This window comes from Pholis gunnellus (assembly GCF_910591455.1).
Source record: "Pholis gunnellus genome assembly, chromosome: 14".
In the NCBI taxonomy this organism is placed as follows: domain Eukaryota; kingdom Metazoa; phylum Chordata; class Actinopteri; order Perciformes; family Pholidae; genus Pholis; species Pholis gunnellus.
The window spans coordinates 2118127-2136031 of record NC_136541.1 but is presented as its reverse complement, the minus strand read 5'-3'; the positions used below and the strand labels follow the sequence as shown (position 1 = coordinate 2136031).

The window sequence follows — 17905 nt, the reverse complement described above, 5'->3', positions numbered from 1 at the left end:
TGTGTCCACCTGATGAACCAGTTTCATTAGAACGTCTTTCAGCTCTGAAAGGTTTATGATAAAGCCCGTCTTCTCTGTTCAAATTCAGATTATAGGATCTGAATTTTCTGAAGTATCTTTTAAACATCTTTAAAATTAAAGATGACGCTTTAATAAGTTAATAGGATATTAAAACTAAAACCTGTGTAAACAAGTTGTTAACACAACACTGATATATCTTTGATATGACGAACTTGTTAGCAAACAGTATCCGTCTCTTTAGCTGCTTAATATTCCACTTCTTCACCCGCTACTTGCCAAGTGTGTCTTGCAAAGACAAGAAAACAAACAATACCCCCCCCAAAAAAACAACTCGGAAACGTTCTAACAGCACAAACGGTTTATTTTGATTTCACAAGCAGATGCTTGTTCTTTATTACACAGCTTTTAACCCACAAAACTGCTGTCAAGGTGATCCAACAGGTGTCTTGTTCTTCTTCTGAGAACTGAGCTTTGATGTTTTGTTCTACATCGAACCACGTTGACCACTAAAACACTGTAAACACCAAGGAGCCACAGTTTAACAAGGCTTCACGACGGTGGATCTGAGATGGCCGATGCTCAGTGACGATGTGTTTCGTTGTGAGAGTGAAAGCGTGAACGTTAACAGTGTTATGAACGTGGCAGCAGAGTGGCTCAGTGGTGGTAGAAAACACAGTGAAACTTGTTTAAACAGTGTCGGATAAACCAGAGATCCAACACAAACACAAACAGCTTTTAAATTTCCTTCACACAAACTAAATGTTTTGTTGGTTAAACCAGTGACGGCGGGGAAACGCAAAAGCAACGGTCTCTTCTCCCATTTCGGAAAAATTTAGTTTTTAATATTTGCTCATTGCAGCTGGAGAGAATACAGAGAAAATAAATCTTCAGATCGTTGATGAACTCTTGAGCAAAAGGGTATTCCTACAGTGAGGAATATAATATAGGAATACACACCTAAAAACTAATATAAATAACTACTCACAAATAAACATATTGTACAAAACCTAAAAATTGGTTTAAGGAAAGTTTAGTCTATAGCTGACATTTGTGACATTTATGAAGCTAATTTTAAATTAGCCAGATGCAAAACATTGGACTTCATTTGCCATCTCTGGTCTAAGTTTTAAAAAATAACCCAGTTTAATGTGAATGTGAAGCCTTTGACAGATGAACCAACGTCATCCATCATGAAGCAGTGAAATGCATTTACACTGAAGTTGTATCGATACCAGCATCAGAAATGTCTCGGCGAGTACGCCGCTCTGAGCACCGATCCGATATCACGTCAGCAATTTGGCAATATTTTTCAGAAAATTCAGGAATCTGAAAGGGAGAAATGGTATCGGAACATCTGCAATAACACTAAATAAAACAAGCGAAATGTGAGATCATGTCAACTTATAAAGGCTAATAAAAAAAACTGCTGCAGCTGAAATACACTATACAGCCAAAACCGCCTCATTTCTTTATATATATTACAATTTATATGATACAAATGTTATGGTTTTAAAGTGAGAGGAGGTTGACACTTTACTTTTGACAAGTTATCACTTTAGTTTGTTCTGGAAATGTTCCATCTTTTGATCTTAAATGTAACGATGCCGTTTTTTTCACAACATTTATAATAAACAAATATGGTCAATCTAAGAGTTTTTATTGTACTCAAACACATTTCACTGGGTTAAAACACTGCAAAAAGCAGCCGTAAAGTGAAACCAAATACACACACGTGTGTTTGTCATGTAAATGCAGATGTTTGAATGAACGCTTTAGTTACAAACCAGCGAAACGCTCCACGAAGCTAAAGCTAGACGTAGAAATGGACTGTGCTTGTTCATCGTGTTGATGTTGCAACTCTCGAGTACAACAGAGTACAACAGAGTACATCAGAGTACAACAGAGTACAACAGAGTACAACAGAGTACATGAGCTGTACAGCAGTCAGAACTTGAACTGCCCTGTTATCACAACATTAAATACGTTTTTAGACGTTGATTTGTATCACCATCACATACTTCTTCTCAAACCCAAACCCAAACACACACACAAACACACACACACACACACCATTACACCCTCTCCCATTGACTTAAATGCAGCTTTGGCTGTTTTAGTGGCAGTGGGAAAGCAAAGCAGCTGACAGCGAAACGCATCACGTTTTTAAGTACCATAACAAATATGACACTGACAGAATCCCACACAACAGTGTTTCAACACTAATGACTAAAGGGCACTGCGATGAACTAGAAAAACATTTTTTTTTACAATCATGTCAAGTTTTGGTACGCCAGCAGGGCTGGGCAGCCGAGGAACATCAGTCACTGAATATTTAATATTTGACGCCAGTTGTAAATGAATCACTTCTTTTTTGGTTTCATGAGACGATGAAGTCGTTCTGGTCAAATCACAGCTGAAGTTTCTAAAAAAAGGTTTCTTAGTTGCTGTAAAAGTGTCTATAGTCAAATAAAGAGTTAATTTAGTTCTTCAAATTAAAACAATACCATGAATAGTATGAGACAGTATATTATAGATGTATCTCGGTACCCAGCACTGCTAACAACCATTTCAACAGGTGTTACTCTTAGAGAGATTTAAGTTGCACACGTACAGAAACACTGAAACCTTCTTTCCTCCCTGAAGTCTTAGATGGAACAATGTCTACACATTTATCAGCCTCTAACAACAAACCGCTGACAGGGCAGGAAGGTGACACACAGTGGCTGGTTCATGGCTTTACAGAAAAACACAGAAACACAGTCAGACCCGGAACGACAACACCGGGAGCAAAGTGACCAACCAACTAAAAACTGTGACCAACACTGGAGACGTCTCAGTATCCAAACTAAAGAGAAACCACACCAGTGTCAGTGCTGGGGAGGAAACCACCAGCGTCCACACTGGAGAGCAGCCAGACTGGTGTGGAGAGAAACCACAACACTGTGACCTGGAAATGTGGATGTCCACCAAACAGAACTCAAACATTTCAATCACCTCATCAGGTGTTTTGTTCTTAAATTTGTTAAAGGTTACTATCTGCAAATCCAAATTTAATTCAAAACGGAGCAGGATTAATTCCTCGCTCAGTGCTGCCTCTGGTGGCTGGAAGCCAAATTGCAACAACATTAATTATGAAAAAAAGCCATATTTATATGTTGGTGTACAGATAATCAAAGTTTGGAGTGGTTGTTTACTGTCTTTGATTTCTCTTGTAGGTTACGATCACAAAAGCTTTCTAATAGTAATTTATTATTTTATATTTCGGTGTCTTTTGGTCCATGCAGGCTCGATATAGTTCTGAAAATGACACATTAATAAAAGCGTTGCATGTAGCTTCCTTTAAAGAACGTCACCACCTCTCTGTTGGAGTAAATTGGGCTTTTGAAGCTTTAAATCCACCTGGAAGAATTTATTAGACAACAATCCCTCCAGCTACCAGCTGAAACTCACCAGCACTGAGCTGGTTTCCAGTCTGACTTTGTACAGAAGCTGCAAAAGCATATTTTATTTCTAACACCTCAATAAGAAGCTAGAAGTACTTTCAAAAAGGTGCATTACTGTATCGCACAGAGACAAACATCTACTCTGATAGTACGATAGACGTTTTTTAAAGTGTTAAGCTCTGAATCTCAGGTGCCAATCAAAATGTTTCGGAATTAATGAAACTAACCGAAACGGAAAAGGATAACCAGACAAACAGTTTACACAATGTTTTGTGTTGTCAAGTTATTTCCAGAAGCAGAAAATATGACTTTCTAGTGCTGACATTTTGCACAATCAGCAAAAACGGACATCTGAAGGGGTAAATGTTAAGTCATCACAGATTAACTCCTGAAAACATCCACATTTAATTATTAAAAACTAGTGGATTTCTCCTTTAAAGCATCAGACTGACGTTCTTGTCCAAACATAAACCTGCTGTTAATTTGCTTAAATCAGCCCCTCGCTTATCTCCTCAGCGTCTGATTTTTTTAGTTTTCAACTAAGAAGACAAAAACCCTTCAGTGCTTTGTTTTCATCAGTTACGGTTAGTTTTATTTCCTGTTTTGGGTGGCGAGGAGTCGCCTCCACCTAAATGTGTTCTGTGTAATAATGGCGGCGGTGAGTTAGAGACAGATGCAGTAGACGGGTTTAGGGTGGGAGGTCAGACCTTTAGGGAGCTTCACGTGTCAAATACTGACCGCCTGTAGACTCAAGAGACGGCTGGTAAAAGTCTGCAATTTGTTCTTTCGTTGACTCATTGCGTCGGTAACAGAAACCCTCTTTTTGAAGCCTGCAGGGTGAGAGTGTTTGACAGGCTGTGGGTGGAGTTTCACCGCGAGGTGACAGCAGCAGCAGCAGCAGCAGCGAGAGGAGGATGAGGTCACTTCTCCTGCAGCAGAGCCGGGATGTTGATGTTCCAGCCGATGGCCTGCCGGTCGAAGCCGCAGGTGAACAGGTTGCAGGAGGTGTTGTCTTCACACCAGGCGGAGCAGCACACCATCCGTCGGTGACCCTGAACCACGACAGGCAGCGTTAAACACCGAGGACACGTGGGCAGAGTAATCTGGTATTCAGGGTTTTGACTCACTATTAAACGTTGCGAATACTAAATCTTTGTGTATTTGTATGCACTTTTATTGTCTTTATTTTGACATATATGATGCGTAACAAAGACCCCTGGCTGGACTTTAAACTGAGGACATTTCAGTTGCATCGCCAAGTGGAAACCCCAAGTCATGACATTTGAAACTTAGTCTTCTGGCATAAATAATAGAGCACTCTGAACGGAAGTCTGTTTGTGTGTATGGAAGCTGTGAGGGGCCAATCGGAGGCTCCTCCTCCTCCGCTGACTCACCTGTCTGTTGCTTCGTGGGAGTCGAGCCAGTCTCACCCCGGCCATGTCGAACAGCCGGACCTGCCGATTGTCGTGAGGGAGAGCGATGATCTTCTGCGTCACCGACACGCTGATCCTGAACACGACGACACGACGGTCAGATAATCAAAGATAAATGGATTCTTTAACATGTTACATAGTCCCTGACCACGGAAAGTAGTTTTACGGATGTGAAAAGACGACACCGTTAAAAAACCGCGACACCCCAACTGTAACATTTGAAACCACAGAACAAGACGACATCTTCAAATAGTTTGTTTTGTCCGAAAAACTGTTCAAAACCCAAAGATATTAAATTTACAATATTATAAAACAAAGGATCACATTTGACAAATGTTTCAGCTGATTCAGTTTCAGCGTCATATCGAACCTTTTTAACATTGTTATATAAAGTGACTGAATGTAAAACAACAGAACCAGGCTGTTGTTGTTGTTGTTGTCGACGTCACAGACCTGTTGACAGCGGAGTCGGTGCGGATGGTTGCGATGGGCGACCTCATGTTCTTCAGGTCCCACACTTTGACGGTTCGATCGTCGCTCCCGGAAACCACGTTATCTCCCACCGTGAACACAGCGGACGTCACCGTGCTGAGAAGGACAAGAAGGAAGAGAAGAAGGACAAGAAGGAAGAGAAGAAGAAGAAGAGAGCATGTTAGTTTAGACTTAATGTAAAACAACATGGACTGTAACAACAGTTTTGTTCTAACCGTATTTGTTTAAAGAACAGTGTTGATCATTTATTACTCATCTACCTAAATAGTGAACATATTGTTTCACACAGTAGAAGAGTAGCTGCTGTTATCGTGGCACAAATAAAACCAACATATATGTTTAAGATGAATATAAAAATGTAGTTTGTATATTTATAAATAATAAAAACAAGGAAACATAGCCTAACAAACTACACATATACTGTTTCTGATGAATCAAAATGTTCTTTATCAATACGTTGTCCTTTCATATTTACAAAACAGAATTACAAGACATGAAAGGTGGATAGGATAGTGTGTGTGTGTGTGTGTGTGTGTGTGTGTGTCAGACTGACTCGGTGTGTCCCTGGAACACGTTGACAGAGTGGATGGACGGGTCTCTGAAGTCCCACAGTCTGAAGGTGGTGTCTCTGGAGGAGGTGACCACCAGACGCTGGGTGGGGTGTGTGCAGCAGTGGGTCAGCTCCTGGTCGTGACCTGAACACACACACACACACACACACACACACACACACACACACACACACACACACACACACACACACACACACACACACACACACACACACACACACACACACACACACACACACACACACACACACACACACACACACTAAGTTATTTCCCCCCATATGTACACTGTATTAATTGGCTGGGTCCTGTGGTCTCAATGAGGGTGTGCAGATCTCGGTTGGTGTTATTAATCTCTATAATAAACACACACTGAGACCGGCATCAGTGTGATGTTCCCTTCATCCTACCGGTGAGCGAGTGGACGAGCTCTGACGTCTCCACGTCGTACAGGTTGGCGGCTCGGTCCCAGGACGCCGTCACCACCTGTTTGCCGCCCACCAGCCAGTCGGCGGCGATCACCACGCCCTGATGGCTGCGCAGAGTGGTGGTGGCCACGCGGACGGAGGGGCAGTCGTTTGGACCCTCGACCTCACCGTCGGCCTCGTCCTTATCCGAAAAGTCCACGTCGTCTTCGCAGGGCGTCTGCTGCGGAGGAAGGGGAGGAAGATTTCAGAAACAAATGGAAGAGTTCGATCAGTAGAGTAAAGATTCCTCCAGGTCTGTGTCTCCGTCTCCCAAACAAAAGAAGAGTTCAATCACTCAATTGTCCCTCAACATGACAAAAGCTTTTTTAAACCACGACAAACACCAGAAAGTGGCCTAGAACGGACGAAGTACGGCTCGTTTTTAGCCGAGCCGGAAATGACTTTTGCTACTGAAAATATTAATATAAAACAGCTAATAAAAAAGTTTTTCCATAATTGTGCAACCACGAGACGTCCTTGAGCATACGGTCATAAATAGTGTGTGAGATTAGTCACAGACAGACAGACAGACCGACCGATAATAAAAAGGGTCCAAACAGGAAGTGAATCAGGATCACTGGTCACACACACACACACTAACAGGTTCGTAGAGCTGTTGATGCTTACACTGATATCAGCTACAGGCTGTGGAGTCGGCAGCTGCACCATGTACCTCCAGATGTGAGCCGTCTGGTCTCCGGAGGCTGAGGAGGAGAGAAGTGAGACAGAAACACTCTCAGAGTCAAGACGACCATCACAGCGTGAATTAAAGTTTCACTGACGATGGTTCTCCTCCAATATTCAGTAGAACATGTTTCTAGTCTCTGATCTCTGATAATGTTTCATTGTAAACAACCAATCAGTGTTTAGACCAACAGGAGGAGAGCTAGTAACGTTAGCAGCACCGCTAACGGCTAACCAACAGGAGGTTCACTTCAGTTACATGATGATGCCTTCAGGCTCTGCTCAGTGAACACGAGTACTGGCTGAAGGTACATTATAACGTTATCATGATGTGTTCACATGTCATCTGTAAAATGTAGTTTTAGTGATAAACTTGAATAAATCCAGTAGTTTGAAGGAGATGTTTTCACATGAATATAAAATAGATATTATTATGAATTATAATCTGTTTAACCTCTAAGCAGATTATAATACATCATTAACACTACTAAAGACAAAGATTATATTTATTAGATACAATTTAAATCGATGATTTCCTCATCATTTGAATTGTGTGTTTTATGCACAAAGAAAAAACACTATAAATGACAATAACAGAGTAAAAAGATAACATTTATAATGTTTGATGTTTGCGGTTTATAGTATTTTTGGGACGGTGGAGAAAGAAGAATGCGTGATCGGGGAGCAATAAAAGTTCTTTTGTGCTGATCCGATCTGAACCGTGAGTTTTATGATGCGTTTCACCGCTTAATATCTTAAAATGAGAATATGACGGTTACCTGTCAGAGCCATCTGTTCAGTCGGGTGGAACTTGATGGAGTTGACTGCGGAGACAAAACATTACGTCACAAAACAGAATGTTGCTGTTTCCCAATAACGTGCTGTACGATAACTTTATAACACGTCAGAAGAACAGTCCTGAAGGGAGTTGAATCAGATCTCTTCTCTTAAATGTACTTTACGTCTCTAACTCTACCTGATCCTTGATGGCCCATATATTTGAGGAGGCACTTTCCCGTCTCGATGCTCCAAAGCATCGCAGAGTGGTCTGTTGAGACACATTATGGACACAATAAGAAAACAGGAGAAGAAGAGTTAAAGTATGTTTACTACTGTGTACATTGAACAGTTACTGTTCAATGTGCAAACGTCTTTTGTGTAGAGAAACAGTTATAATGCCATAAATCATAAAAAAAAGAAAGTTGAATTTCTTTGATGAACTATTTTACAAAAATTGGAAAACACTGCAATCTATACAACATTTTTACAAGTGTCAACAAGTGTTACAAATGTTACCAAACACTGTATTTGAGGCGAGATTTTAAATGAAACATGTAGAATAAAGTGTTTTTAATGAAATATCACAACTTTAAGTTTCTTTACTTTTTCGGACAGAAACGTTTGTCACAAATGATGTGTTCAAGGACCGTCTGAAAGATGAAAATCTGACTGTAATGTCAGTTTTTACAGCTTCTGGCTGTGATAAACGGTGTAGTTTTGGAGATTGTTTAAAGAAAACATGCTTTTCAAACCCACCAGTAGGTTTTGGGGGTTCAGAAGGGAAAGAATGAAGTTGTTAAGACACAGATTAAGAGATGAATAGAGAAAGAAGAGGATGAAAACGAGTGCAGTACCTGCTGACGCAGTACCGAGCACCACAGGCTGAGTCCTGGAGACGCTGAGGTCCCAGATGCCGTCTCTGTGGCCGACATACTCTCTGACCAGCTGGCACACGGCTCTGGACGTGGTCGCTTTGAAACTGGACACGATCTGACGGAATCAAACAGCGTTAACACAGAGTGACATCACAGGAAGTGAACCGAACCGAACAGGGTTCCTACACACTTCTTTACTTCTGCATCTGTATTAAGAGTATTCCCACACTATACAATTGGCATTTTTGGAGGGTTACGACACTGATGAAGGGCGTCTTTTTTAAAATCATCACCATTTTACAATCAAATCAGTGACTTTAAATGTCAAAGACATTCCTTTAAATCAATGAATCCATGTTTTGCTTAAGGAAACCTTGTTATGCCATTTATACCTTCTAGTCTAATGAAATAAATATGAATGTTTCAACATTTTTCCTCATTTCACAAACATTTTAAAGAGGACATATCATGAAACTGCCTTTGCAAAGATGCACCATATTTTTCTCGCAAATTGTTATTTTTTAATATTAAAGATGGTAACCTCCGGTTCTGAAAAGGGAATCCAAAGCTTCATGTGTTAAAGCTGCATTCTCTCTAGTGTCCACCAGGGGGCGACTCCTCTGGTTGTATAGAAGTCTATGAGAAAATGACTCTACTTCTCTCTTGATTTATTACCTCAGTAAACATTGTAAACATGAGTTTATGGTCTCAATCTCTAGTTTCAAGTCTTCTTCAATACAGCATGATGTTCATTTAGTAAATGATGGTTCATTTAGAGTCAAACAGACCATAAAGCAGGGGATGCTTTAGGGGCGGGGCTACACGGTGATTGACAGGTCTCTACCAGAGACGTTATACGGCTATGATTAAAGCATATAAACACGTTCTAGTAGAAACTCTGAGAATGATATGTCCCCTTTAAGATCTGGAAATGATCCCGTTTTAATCTCCCAGACTGTTGCAGAGCTGTGTAGGAACCTTGGTCTGATAAAGGAAGGAGGAAGCGGGTCAGCAGGGTCCTTGTAGTATGCCAGTGCTAAGAAGCTTCAGTTGTCAACAGCGTTACTCATATCAGTCCTGGGTTCAAGGTTTTACCAAAACAAAACAAAAACAAAGAAATCTTGAATAGCATTTGTTTGAAGCTTGTTTTTTTTTAAAACCAAAGTGCTTTAAAACAAACACCACCAATGACCCAGATCTGGTATCAACACAAATGCAGTTAAGTATCAGTACTGAATACTGCATCCATCATACCAGGATTACTGTCAATGCAAAAAACCGCAAAAGAATAAGATAAATCTGGAAGGGGAAGTTACGGTGAGACAATCAATAAGATCAGTGATTGTTAATATCAGTCGTATCGAGGTTGGAGGTGTTTACGTTAAAGATGGGGATGATACAAACTGGACCCTCGGTTCTCTTTGGAAACAGACCACTAAATAAGTTCCAACTGAAAGGAAGCAGGAGAGCGATCAGAACATCAATCATCTGAAGAATGAATCTCAGGCTACACACACAGAACAGAGCAGATCCTTCACATTTCTATCTGTTAACAAGATATTAAATCAGGAAATTATAGCCAAAATAAATGGACCCTGAAGATATGACGACGGATACCATTGATCAGCATGGTGAGAACCAGGTTAGCGGGCTGTTAGCAAGCAGCGCGGCAGAGTCTCTTGTTTTATTTATATTCAATGTATTCAAAGTTTGTGAGATAACGCAAACGCAGTGCGATGATGTGAAAATGAAAAGAGACGAGAATGATGTTGAATCCAGGACAAATGTAACACTGATGCATTCGTGCTACATTCAAAGAAGAAGAAGCAACAGCGACCGGAAGGTTTAAGACAACGCGAAGCATCGCAAAAAAAAAGCTTTTAGGAAACTAGCTGAGCGACGAATCTAACGCACCCAGCAGGTTAATGCTCTACAGCTCTTAGCTTCAGTGTGCAGTCTGCTGTAGCCACAATCAATTATGAACGATCAATAAGTCAGTCAACGGGATGGATTTTTAAATCAGCATTTGTGCAAAAGCAACCTTAGTTATGGAAACAATTGCAAAAGTTAGCATCGGCAGAAGTTCAGCTAAACTTGCTCATATTAGGCTCCGAACAGAGACGAGACGCAACAGGCGGCAACCTCAGAGTGCATTCTCTCTAGTGTCCATCAGGGGGCGACTCCTCTGGTTGTATAGAAGTCTATGAGAAAATGACTACTTCTCTCTTGATTTATTACCTCAGTAAACATTGTAAACATGAGTTTATGGTCTCAATCTCTAGTTTCAAGTCTTCTTCAATACAGCATGATGTTCATTTAGTAAATGATGGTCCGTTTAGAGTCAAACAGACCATAAAGCAGGGGATGCTTTAGGGCGGGGCTACACTGTGATTGACAGGTCTCTACCAGAGACGTATACGGCGTCTCTACGTCACTCCTCCTCAGTCCAGATATGGTAAAGAACAACATGGCGACGGTAAAATCACTGAACTCGAGGCTTCATTACGTCCACAAACCAACGGGTGATGTCACGATGACTACGTCCACTCTGTGTCTGAAGCTGAAATAAGTTGAGAATACGTAAACTTTTATGCGTGTCTAAAAACCTCCAGAGAAACTGTATTCTATATTGTCTGACAACGATTATACCAATTGGAAATGCTAGAGGGGGAGTTACACAGTTGTTGTCTGTTGCCACTTTAAAGCAACTACATCTGATCAAATCTCTGTTAACAGATATAAAAAGGTATCAACTACCTAAATCTTAGTGTCTTTAAAACTAATTAAAGCTAAATCTGATATGGCCGTGCGCTTTTCAGCAGACCACACACACACATCAGCAATGATCTCAAGCAGCCATCGAATGCTCCATTTTATTAATGAACGCAAGTAACAACGTGTTAAAGATGTCTCCGTGTGAAGCTAAATGAAAAAACCAAGGAGGCGCAACTTAAAAAAAGCCTGTTAGTGAGATAATAGAGTTGTGTTTTGTATCTCACACCAGAAACTGATAGAAAAGCTCAAACTCCTACATTTGAATGACCAGGTCTCTTGGGGAGGGAGGGTCCAACCCCTGGCTGGGCTGTTCATGCATATTGGCACATAAAAGGGAGGAGGTGGGGGAGGAGGAGGGGGGAGGGGAGGGGGAGAAAGCAACCAGTTACCCATGAGTCTCCACCCCACAACTCCCAACTGGTTACGCTGAAGTTGCGGGTTCCACCTACTCTGGCGTGGCAAGAGTTTGAACGCGGCTACGAGCAAAGAGGTGAAGAAACAAACAACACAACACAACACAACACAAACACACACACACACAGACACACAGCAGTTCTTCTCTTTAACATTCAGAAGTCATGTGACACTCGGAGACAATTTACCAATCAAACCTTCCCCCGTACCAGTCAATAGACAGCTACACACGTTTATAATACAAGTATTCACATTATGCTGGGTAGTAATTAAAAATGAACCAGTGTTGTGTTTTTACCTTGCTTGTGGAAGCTTTGTAGGTCGTCTTTAGTTTTTGTGACAGCTGGCTCGTGCTGTGACTCGCTGTGGAGATACAGAAGTTCAGTTTATAATTACGTGTAGACGTTTCAGTACACACATGACATTTTAAAACACTTATAAATGAACATAAACCTGAGAGGAACGTGTCTCACCTTTTGTTTTCAGCGCTCCTTTGGCTAAATCTGCTCCTTCCAAAGTCTGCCCTTCTGCAGCCAGACGGTCGTTCAGCGTCTCGATATCTCTGCGGACTGACAGTCAAACGGGTCACGTGTTAAAAACACCGACAGCAATAAGACCAACTGCACTACAACTGCTGAGGAGAAGTTGCTCAGTGGGAGTTTGTTCCTCTCCTCAGCACAATCTGTTGTTGTTTTTACAGACCACGGTTAAAAAAAGAAGCGACATATTCTCTGACTTACGTTCCAGGTTTTCTATGTAGAGGTTCTCAAACTCCCTCTCGATCTGACTGAACAGGTCCAGCAGGTTGCTCCTCAGAGACAGAGGCAGCTTGGAGTCCTGCAAGGAGACAAGAGGAGGACATGAAACAAGACGTCCTCACTGAGGAGACAAGAGGACATGAAACAAGACGTCCTCACTGAGGAGACAAGAGAAGGAGGGAAGCTTTATTAAGTGTGTGAAGGAGGAACAGAGCTGCAACTAATCACTATTTGTATCATCGATTAGACCGCCAATTAGTTTCTTTATGAATTGCTTTGACTATAAAATGTCTGAGAATTCTCAAAGTGCCCAAGGTGGCGTCTTCAAATTCTTTGTTTTGTTTGACAATCCATCCAAAACCCAAATATATTCAAATTTAGATACATTGACGATATAGAAAACAGGCAAATCCTGACATTTGAGAGGTTTTAACCAATGAATGTTTGGCTTTTTTATCTTGAAGGATTATTAAAAACCGTTGCCAAATCATTTTCTGACGACCCGCTAATCGATAAATCAACTAACTGCTTCAGCACTCTGTGTATGAGTAAAGATGTATTAATGTGAAGTAGGTTCAGACTGACAAAAAGGCATAAAAACAGACAAAGCATGTAGAGAAACAGTTTTGATGTGAATCGTTTGGCTCTCGTGTCTGCTTAGAGGTCAGAGAAAATAAAAGATAGTGAGTTCTTATTGCAGGTCATCAGACTGTTCTGTTATCTCGACATCAGGAGTTTAATCTCTGAATAAACACAAATCACCACCGTCACAATAAAGAACCCAACGTCCTTTTTATGACGCAGTCAAATAAGATACACGAGAACATGAAAGCATTCACGCAATAAAGAACCTTCAGGAAAGAAATACGAGTTTGAAGCTCAAACGGGAGAGAATCAATAAAATGTTTGTTTTTAACACACAGGCCTTAAACTTTGTCCAGTCGGCTACACACATATACATACATACATACATATAAAAATTGATTTCCATGTGGATTTTCATATTAATGATTATTACATGGATTTGTTCCTCCATTTAAACCCATTCAAAACAACCACTGGTAAATAAACACCAAATCTTTAAAGCAGGAGTTATGACCTATTTATGAGCGTGTTATTACAGTCGTGAGTTGATACGTTTCTGCGGTCCAGAAGTGGGACACGTCTCCTCGTCTTTGTCCAATCCTGGAAGGAGCCGCTCACGGCGTCTTTGTACCTGAGAGCAGTGCACTCTCACAGTCGCTGCTCTCTGTTTCTAAAGAAACCGGTCAAGTGTGCCGTCAGCATTCACAGGCCGACGGGAGAGAGTTTGTGCCTCAGTGAACACGGAGAACGAGCGTGAAGGAGAGGAACAGGATGTACATTTCAGCATGCGAGAGGGAGTCAGACTGAAACGAACAATCTGAGATGAGACGTATGACGGCCCTCACGGTGCCTTCACACGGAGACAGGTAGACCAGGTGTCATGTTAGAGGACCGGAGCAGGACGGGAACATCAGTGAGGCCCAAAGAGAATACCGGTAACATCTGGTTTAAATACGGGATATTTAAAACAGATGTTACATAACTTCCTCACACAAGCATCATTCTTTTTAAAGTTTGTAACAGAATATGAAGAGAAAGCTGCGTTTTACAGCTACAGACATTACTAGAATAATATTAAAAAGTATTCTTTGTAGACCACGACGACAACAATATAGCAACATGTGGTCGTGTTTAGTTTTTTGCCGTACTGCCTTAAATTGGTGTCGTGTTAACGACTTCGTACGTTCGAGTAACGAGTTCACGAGTTGTGTTTGACGTTTTTTAGAAGTGGCCGACGACATTGGAAGTTATTTTTTGGTGGACGTGACGTTAAGACATTGTGATTTTAGTCATATTGAGTTTTTCTTCGTAATGTTAAAATATGTCATTACATCTTTTGGATTTCCTGCTTTTTGTTACATAATGCTAGCCGGCTTCGTCGCTAGCCTCGGTGGCCTCTAGACATCGGGAGTGTTGCCGATGCCGAGAAGCCGTTGAACCGCCAAACATATCACGTACACAACTTCCCTCGTCTGACCGCGAGCTCACGGGTTCCATTTGAAGGCATTTAAATCACATGATTCATGCACTTTGTCGCATTTTTCGTTTTATCAAAACACCAACTTTTCCACCGAAAAACAAAACGTTTTTTTTACACACAAATCGATAACGCACTTGGCAGAATACACCATGTAATCATGGAGTCTGTAAAAAAAATGTGACATTTGGAATTACATCAAACAGTTCGGACTTGACCTCGAACACTCGTGTGATTCTGTCGACTTATCGATTGTTTGAATCGATCGATCGGTAAAACAGAGTTTCTCCACAAAGAATCACAGAAAAGCAAAACTCTTAAACTGTAACTCTTGTGTTCACCAGAGATAAATACAGTCAAGTCTATTCTTCCACGTTAGCAAAAGAAAACCTTCTGTTAGTTTGATCGAACCCGAAATGTTTCATCACATTTAAAAAAGGGGAATAAAGGGATCTATGGATTAAAAACAGAGGAATCAGAACCACCACACCTCCTCTAAATACTAACCTAAACTACACGCTATGAGATATATTCACAGAGACACTACTGCTGCTGTCTGAACACTTACCTCCATCCTGCTGAGGGACTCCAGATTATCAGAGGACTGAGACCAGAAGGGACCAGAGTGAAAGAACAAAGTCATGAGGAAGAGATTACAGTCTTCATCACGATGGGTTAGAAGCCGCTCCGCACCAACAGCCCAGAATAACTAACTGGGACTGTGTGAATATTCAATCATTCAGGCTTTAATCACTCAGTTTAGCAATAAGAACTTTCTTAATTTAGGATGTCGAGAGTTTTTATAAGTCGTCAAGAAACTAAAAAAGGAATTTCTTCTTAACATCAAAAGGAATATTCATGATTAAATAGTAGCAATCTCAGAGTTAATCATTTAATCCTCATATTTTGCTCTTTCAGAAGGTTTTTAGGTTTTTACTTTTCAGTCTTCATAGGAGGAGAAGCTCAGGTTCTACAAATAACATGAACGAGGCTTCGTTATGTTCCAAGTAAACCGAAGCATCATTAATCGCATTGTTTACACCTGTGTGGGGTTTCTTTTTCTATTTTTCTCTCATCAGTAACAACTGTGACGTCCACATGATCAGTTACACCGAGGAATAACTCAAAGGAACATCTCAATGCTGATTTTTATCAGGCCAAGTGAAGCCGACTCTTAAATGAATGGAAAATCTGTAATTCACCTAATTTAATACGTTTCATAATCCACTTGATGAAGCGGTTATTATGGTCCGCACACAGAAAGTCAGCTTCCCTTAACTATACAGAGCCTTTTGAAACAGGTATCACGTCTTCTGAGGCTCTGGAGGAACTGAAGGTTCACTGTTGAGAACCTCAGTTGTGTTCCGGTCTTAAGTCACAGAGTAAACCTGTGATGGATACTTTCTTTATTCCACAAAATTAAATCAAAGCGGAGCCTTGATTCTGTGGCTCTCACTCCCCTATTTCCCCCCAGATAATTAATTCTAGGTCACTGTAGTTACCCAGCATCCCAGGAGTTATTCACCTCCTTATAAGCTGGCCGGCCTGAAACCGAGCACCACCGATCTAACCCGATCCACCTGAGACACGCTCTGACTCATCTGCTTTAACCGCCGAGTTAAAATAACGCTTAAGCAGGCAAGAATATAGAAACCTGTAAGTGGATGCATCACGACCTAATAGGCTTAGGCTTACAACAGGAGTGCATGCGGGTGCTGACGGTAATGGTGACAGACAGGGTGTAGTTTGACACCTCCAGAGGAGGAGCAGCTGGAAGCTCACGCTGGTGATTCTAGACTGTTTAAACACTTTCTCCGTGTGTGTGCGTCTTCGTCACCTGTCCGTCCAGCATGTCTCTCTGCAGGCCCGAGCGCTCCTGCTCGGTGCTGTTGGTCCGGCGGATGGACAGACTGTGGGACTTCCTCTTCTGCTTGGCCTGACGGGCGGCGGCGCTGCTCCCGCTCTCCACCGGCATCCCTCCGTCTGAACCCGATGTAACCGGTCTTTAACAAAACAACAACAAAAAAAGGAACAAAAGTCACATCAGAGAACGTGAGCGAAGAGCGTCAAGAGAACAAACCGTCGTGGAGACAATCAGAGTCCCTCACTCCACGACTACAACACTCAGCGGAGGGACACAAAGACGGCTGTGTTGCTCTTGGCAGCTTCCTCGCGTGTGAATGTGTGAGACGACGGAGTGAACGAGCGTCCACGCTCAGCGCTCCCCACAGTGGGAACCTTAAGGCGGAACATGAGGGATTACTGGAACACAAACTGAGGATGTGTGCGAAACAACAACACAACCTTTTTATTCATATATTCTGCTGGAGAAAGATGTTCAGCTATGAGGCAACAATCACTTCACCAAATGTAGGTAACTTGTTTCTCATGACCCACACTGTAAAAACGACAGATGAGAATTATTAATAATTTATTAGTTGTCTTTATCCATTACTTTACATTTAGGCATCACAATACGTGTTGAAGTCAAACCTACAGTGACACTACAGGGCTCCACTCATCTGTGCATCAGGATGAGGGAGTCATGAATATGTATGATCAAAAATATGTTTGTTTTTCTTCAATAACCAGCCAATAAAAGACATTAACTGCTGCTGTTTCTGTCTCTTTCTGCTGAATAAATAAACCGTGTTTACTGTCAGACACCTCGGCTGGTTGCTGCTCTTAATATTTAAAGGAAATACAAATAAAAAAAACGTTTACGCTTCATACTGTTGCTGTATGTTTGCAGAATAAATACTAAAATAAAGATTTAACACAAGTCTAGACATTAGCCTTGTTACTGCGCATGCGCCACATAGCATCAAGCTAAAGCGAAGCTACCGTTATCATCCACATTATAGCTGGCGGTGCTAACAGGCTAACGGGTAGAGACAACCCTCTTCAAAAAGATGGAATCCAAACTCACCACAAAGTCTATAAATACGAAGTATTGTCCCGGGGTATTATGGGATGTGTCGCCGTTACTAACATGCTCTTTAATGCGCAGGTTTTCTGTTCCAGTAATCCGTAGTTTGACAGCTGACGAGCTCCGCTACGTGAGAGGAAAGATAACGAAGCCAATTCCGGCCCGGGGGTTTTCACAATAAAAGCCTGTCGAATCGCCTC

General features: G+C 41.5%; 1 protein-coding gene across 4 annotated transcripts; it reads right to left on the bottom strand.

Moving 5' to 3' along the window:
• Positions 1–410: 410 nt before the first annotated feature.
• On the bottom strand, positions 411–17830 carry LOC306706741 (WD repeat-containing protein 37). 4 transcript variants are annotated; one of them, XM_079173917.1, is made up of 15 exons: positions 17706–17830; positions 16614–16779; positions 12697–12793; positions 12430–12525; positions 12255–12319; positions 11932–12018; positions 8747–8882; positions 8089–8160; positions 7892–7936; positions 7056–7132; positions 6372–6609; positions 5943–6084; positions 5351–5485; positions 4859–4973; positions 411–4516 (listed from the first exon to the last, which is right to left on the bottom strand). In XM_079173917.1, exons 2-15 carry the CDS (start codon positions 16749–16751, stop codon positions 4385–4387), a joined length of 1575 nt encoding a protein of 524 aa, XP_079030043.1. In that variant the 5' UTR covers positions 16752–16779; positions 17706–17830; the 3' UTR covers positions 411–4384. The 4 variants fall into 4 exon arrangements, with proteins under 4 accessions (XP_079030043.1, XP_079030044.1, XP_079030045.1 ...); XM_079173918.1 differs by having other exon boundaries at positions 6372–6606; XM_079173919.1 differs by lacking the exon at positions 11932–12018.
• Between the last annotated feature and the right edge of the window lie 75 nt (positions 17831–17905).

Bases quoted from the DNA above. Each gene is read 5' to 3' on its own strand.
- LOC306706741 (XM_079173917.1), bottom strand. From the start codon at position 16,751: ATGCCGGTGGAGAGCGGGAGCAGCGCCGCCGCCCGTCAGGCCAAGCAG. The intron at 12,794-16,613 runs GTGACGAAGACG...GTCTCCTTGCAG, and splicing joins GAGACATGCTGGACGGACAG to GACTCCAAGCTGCCTCTGTC. The intron at 12,320-12,429 runs GTGAGACACGTT...GTATCTCCACAG, and splicing joins AGGAGCGCTGAAAACAAAAG to CGAGTCACAGCACGAGCCAG.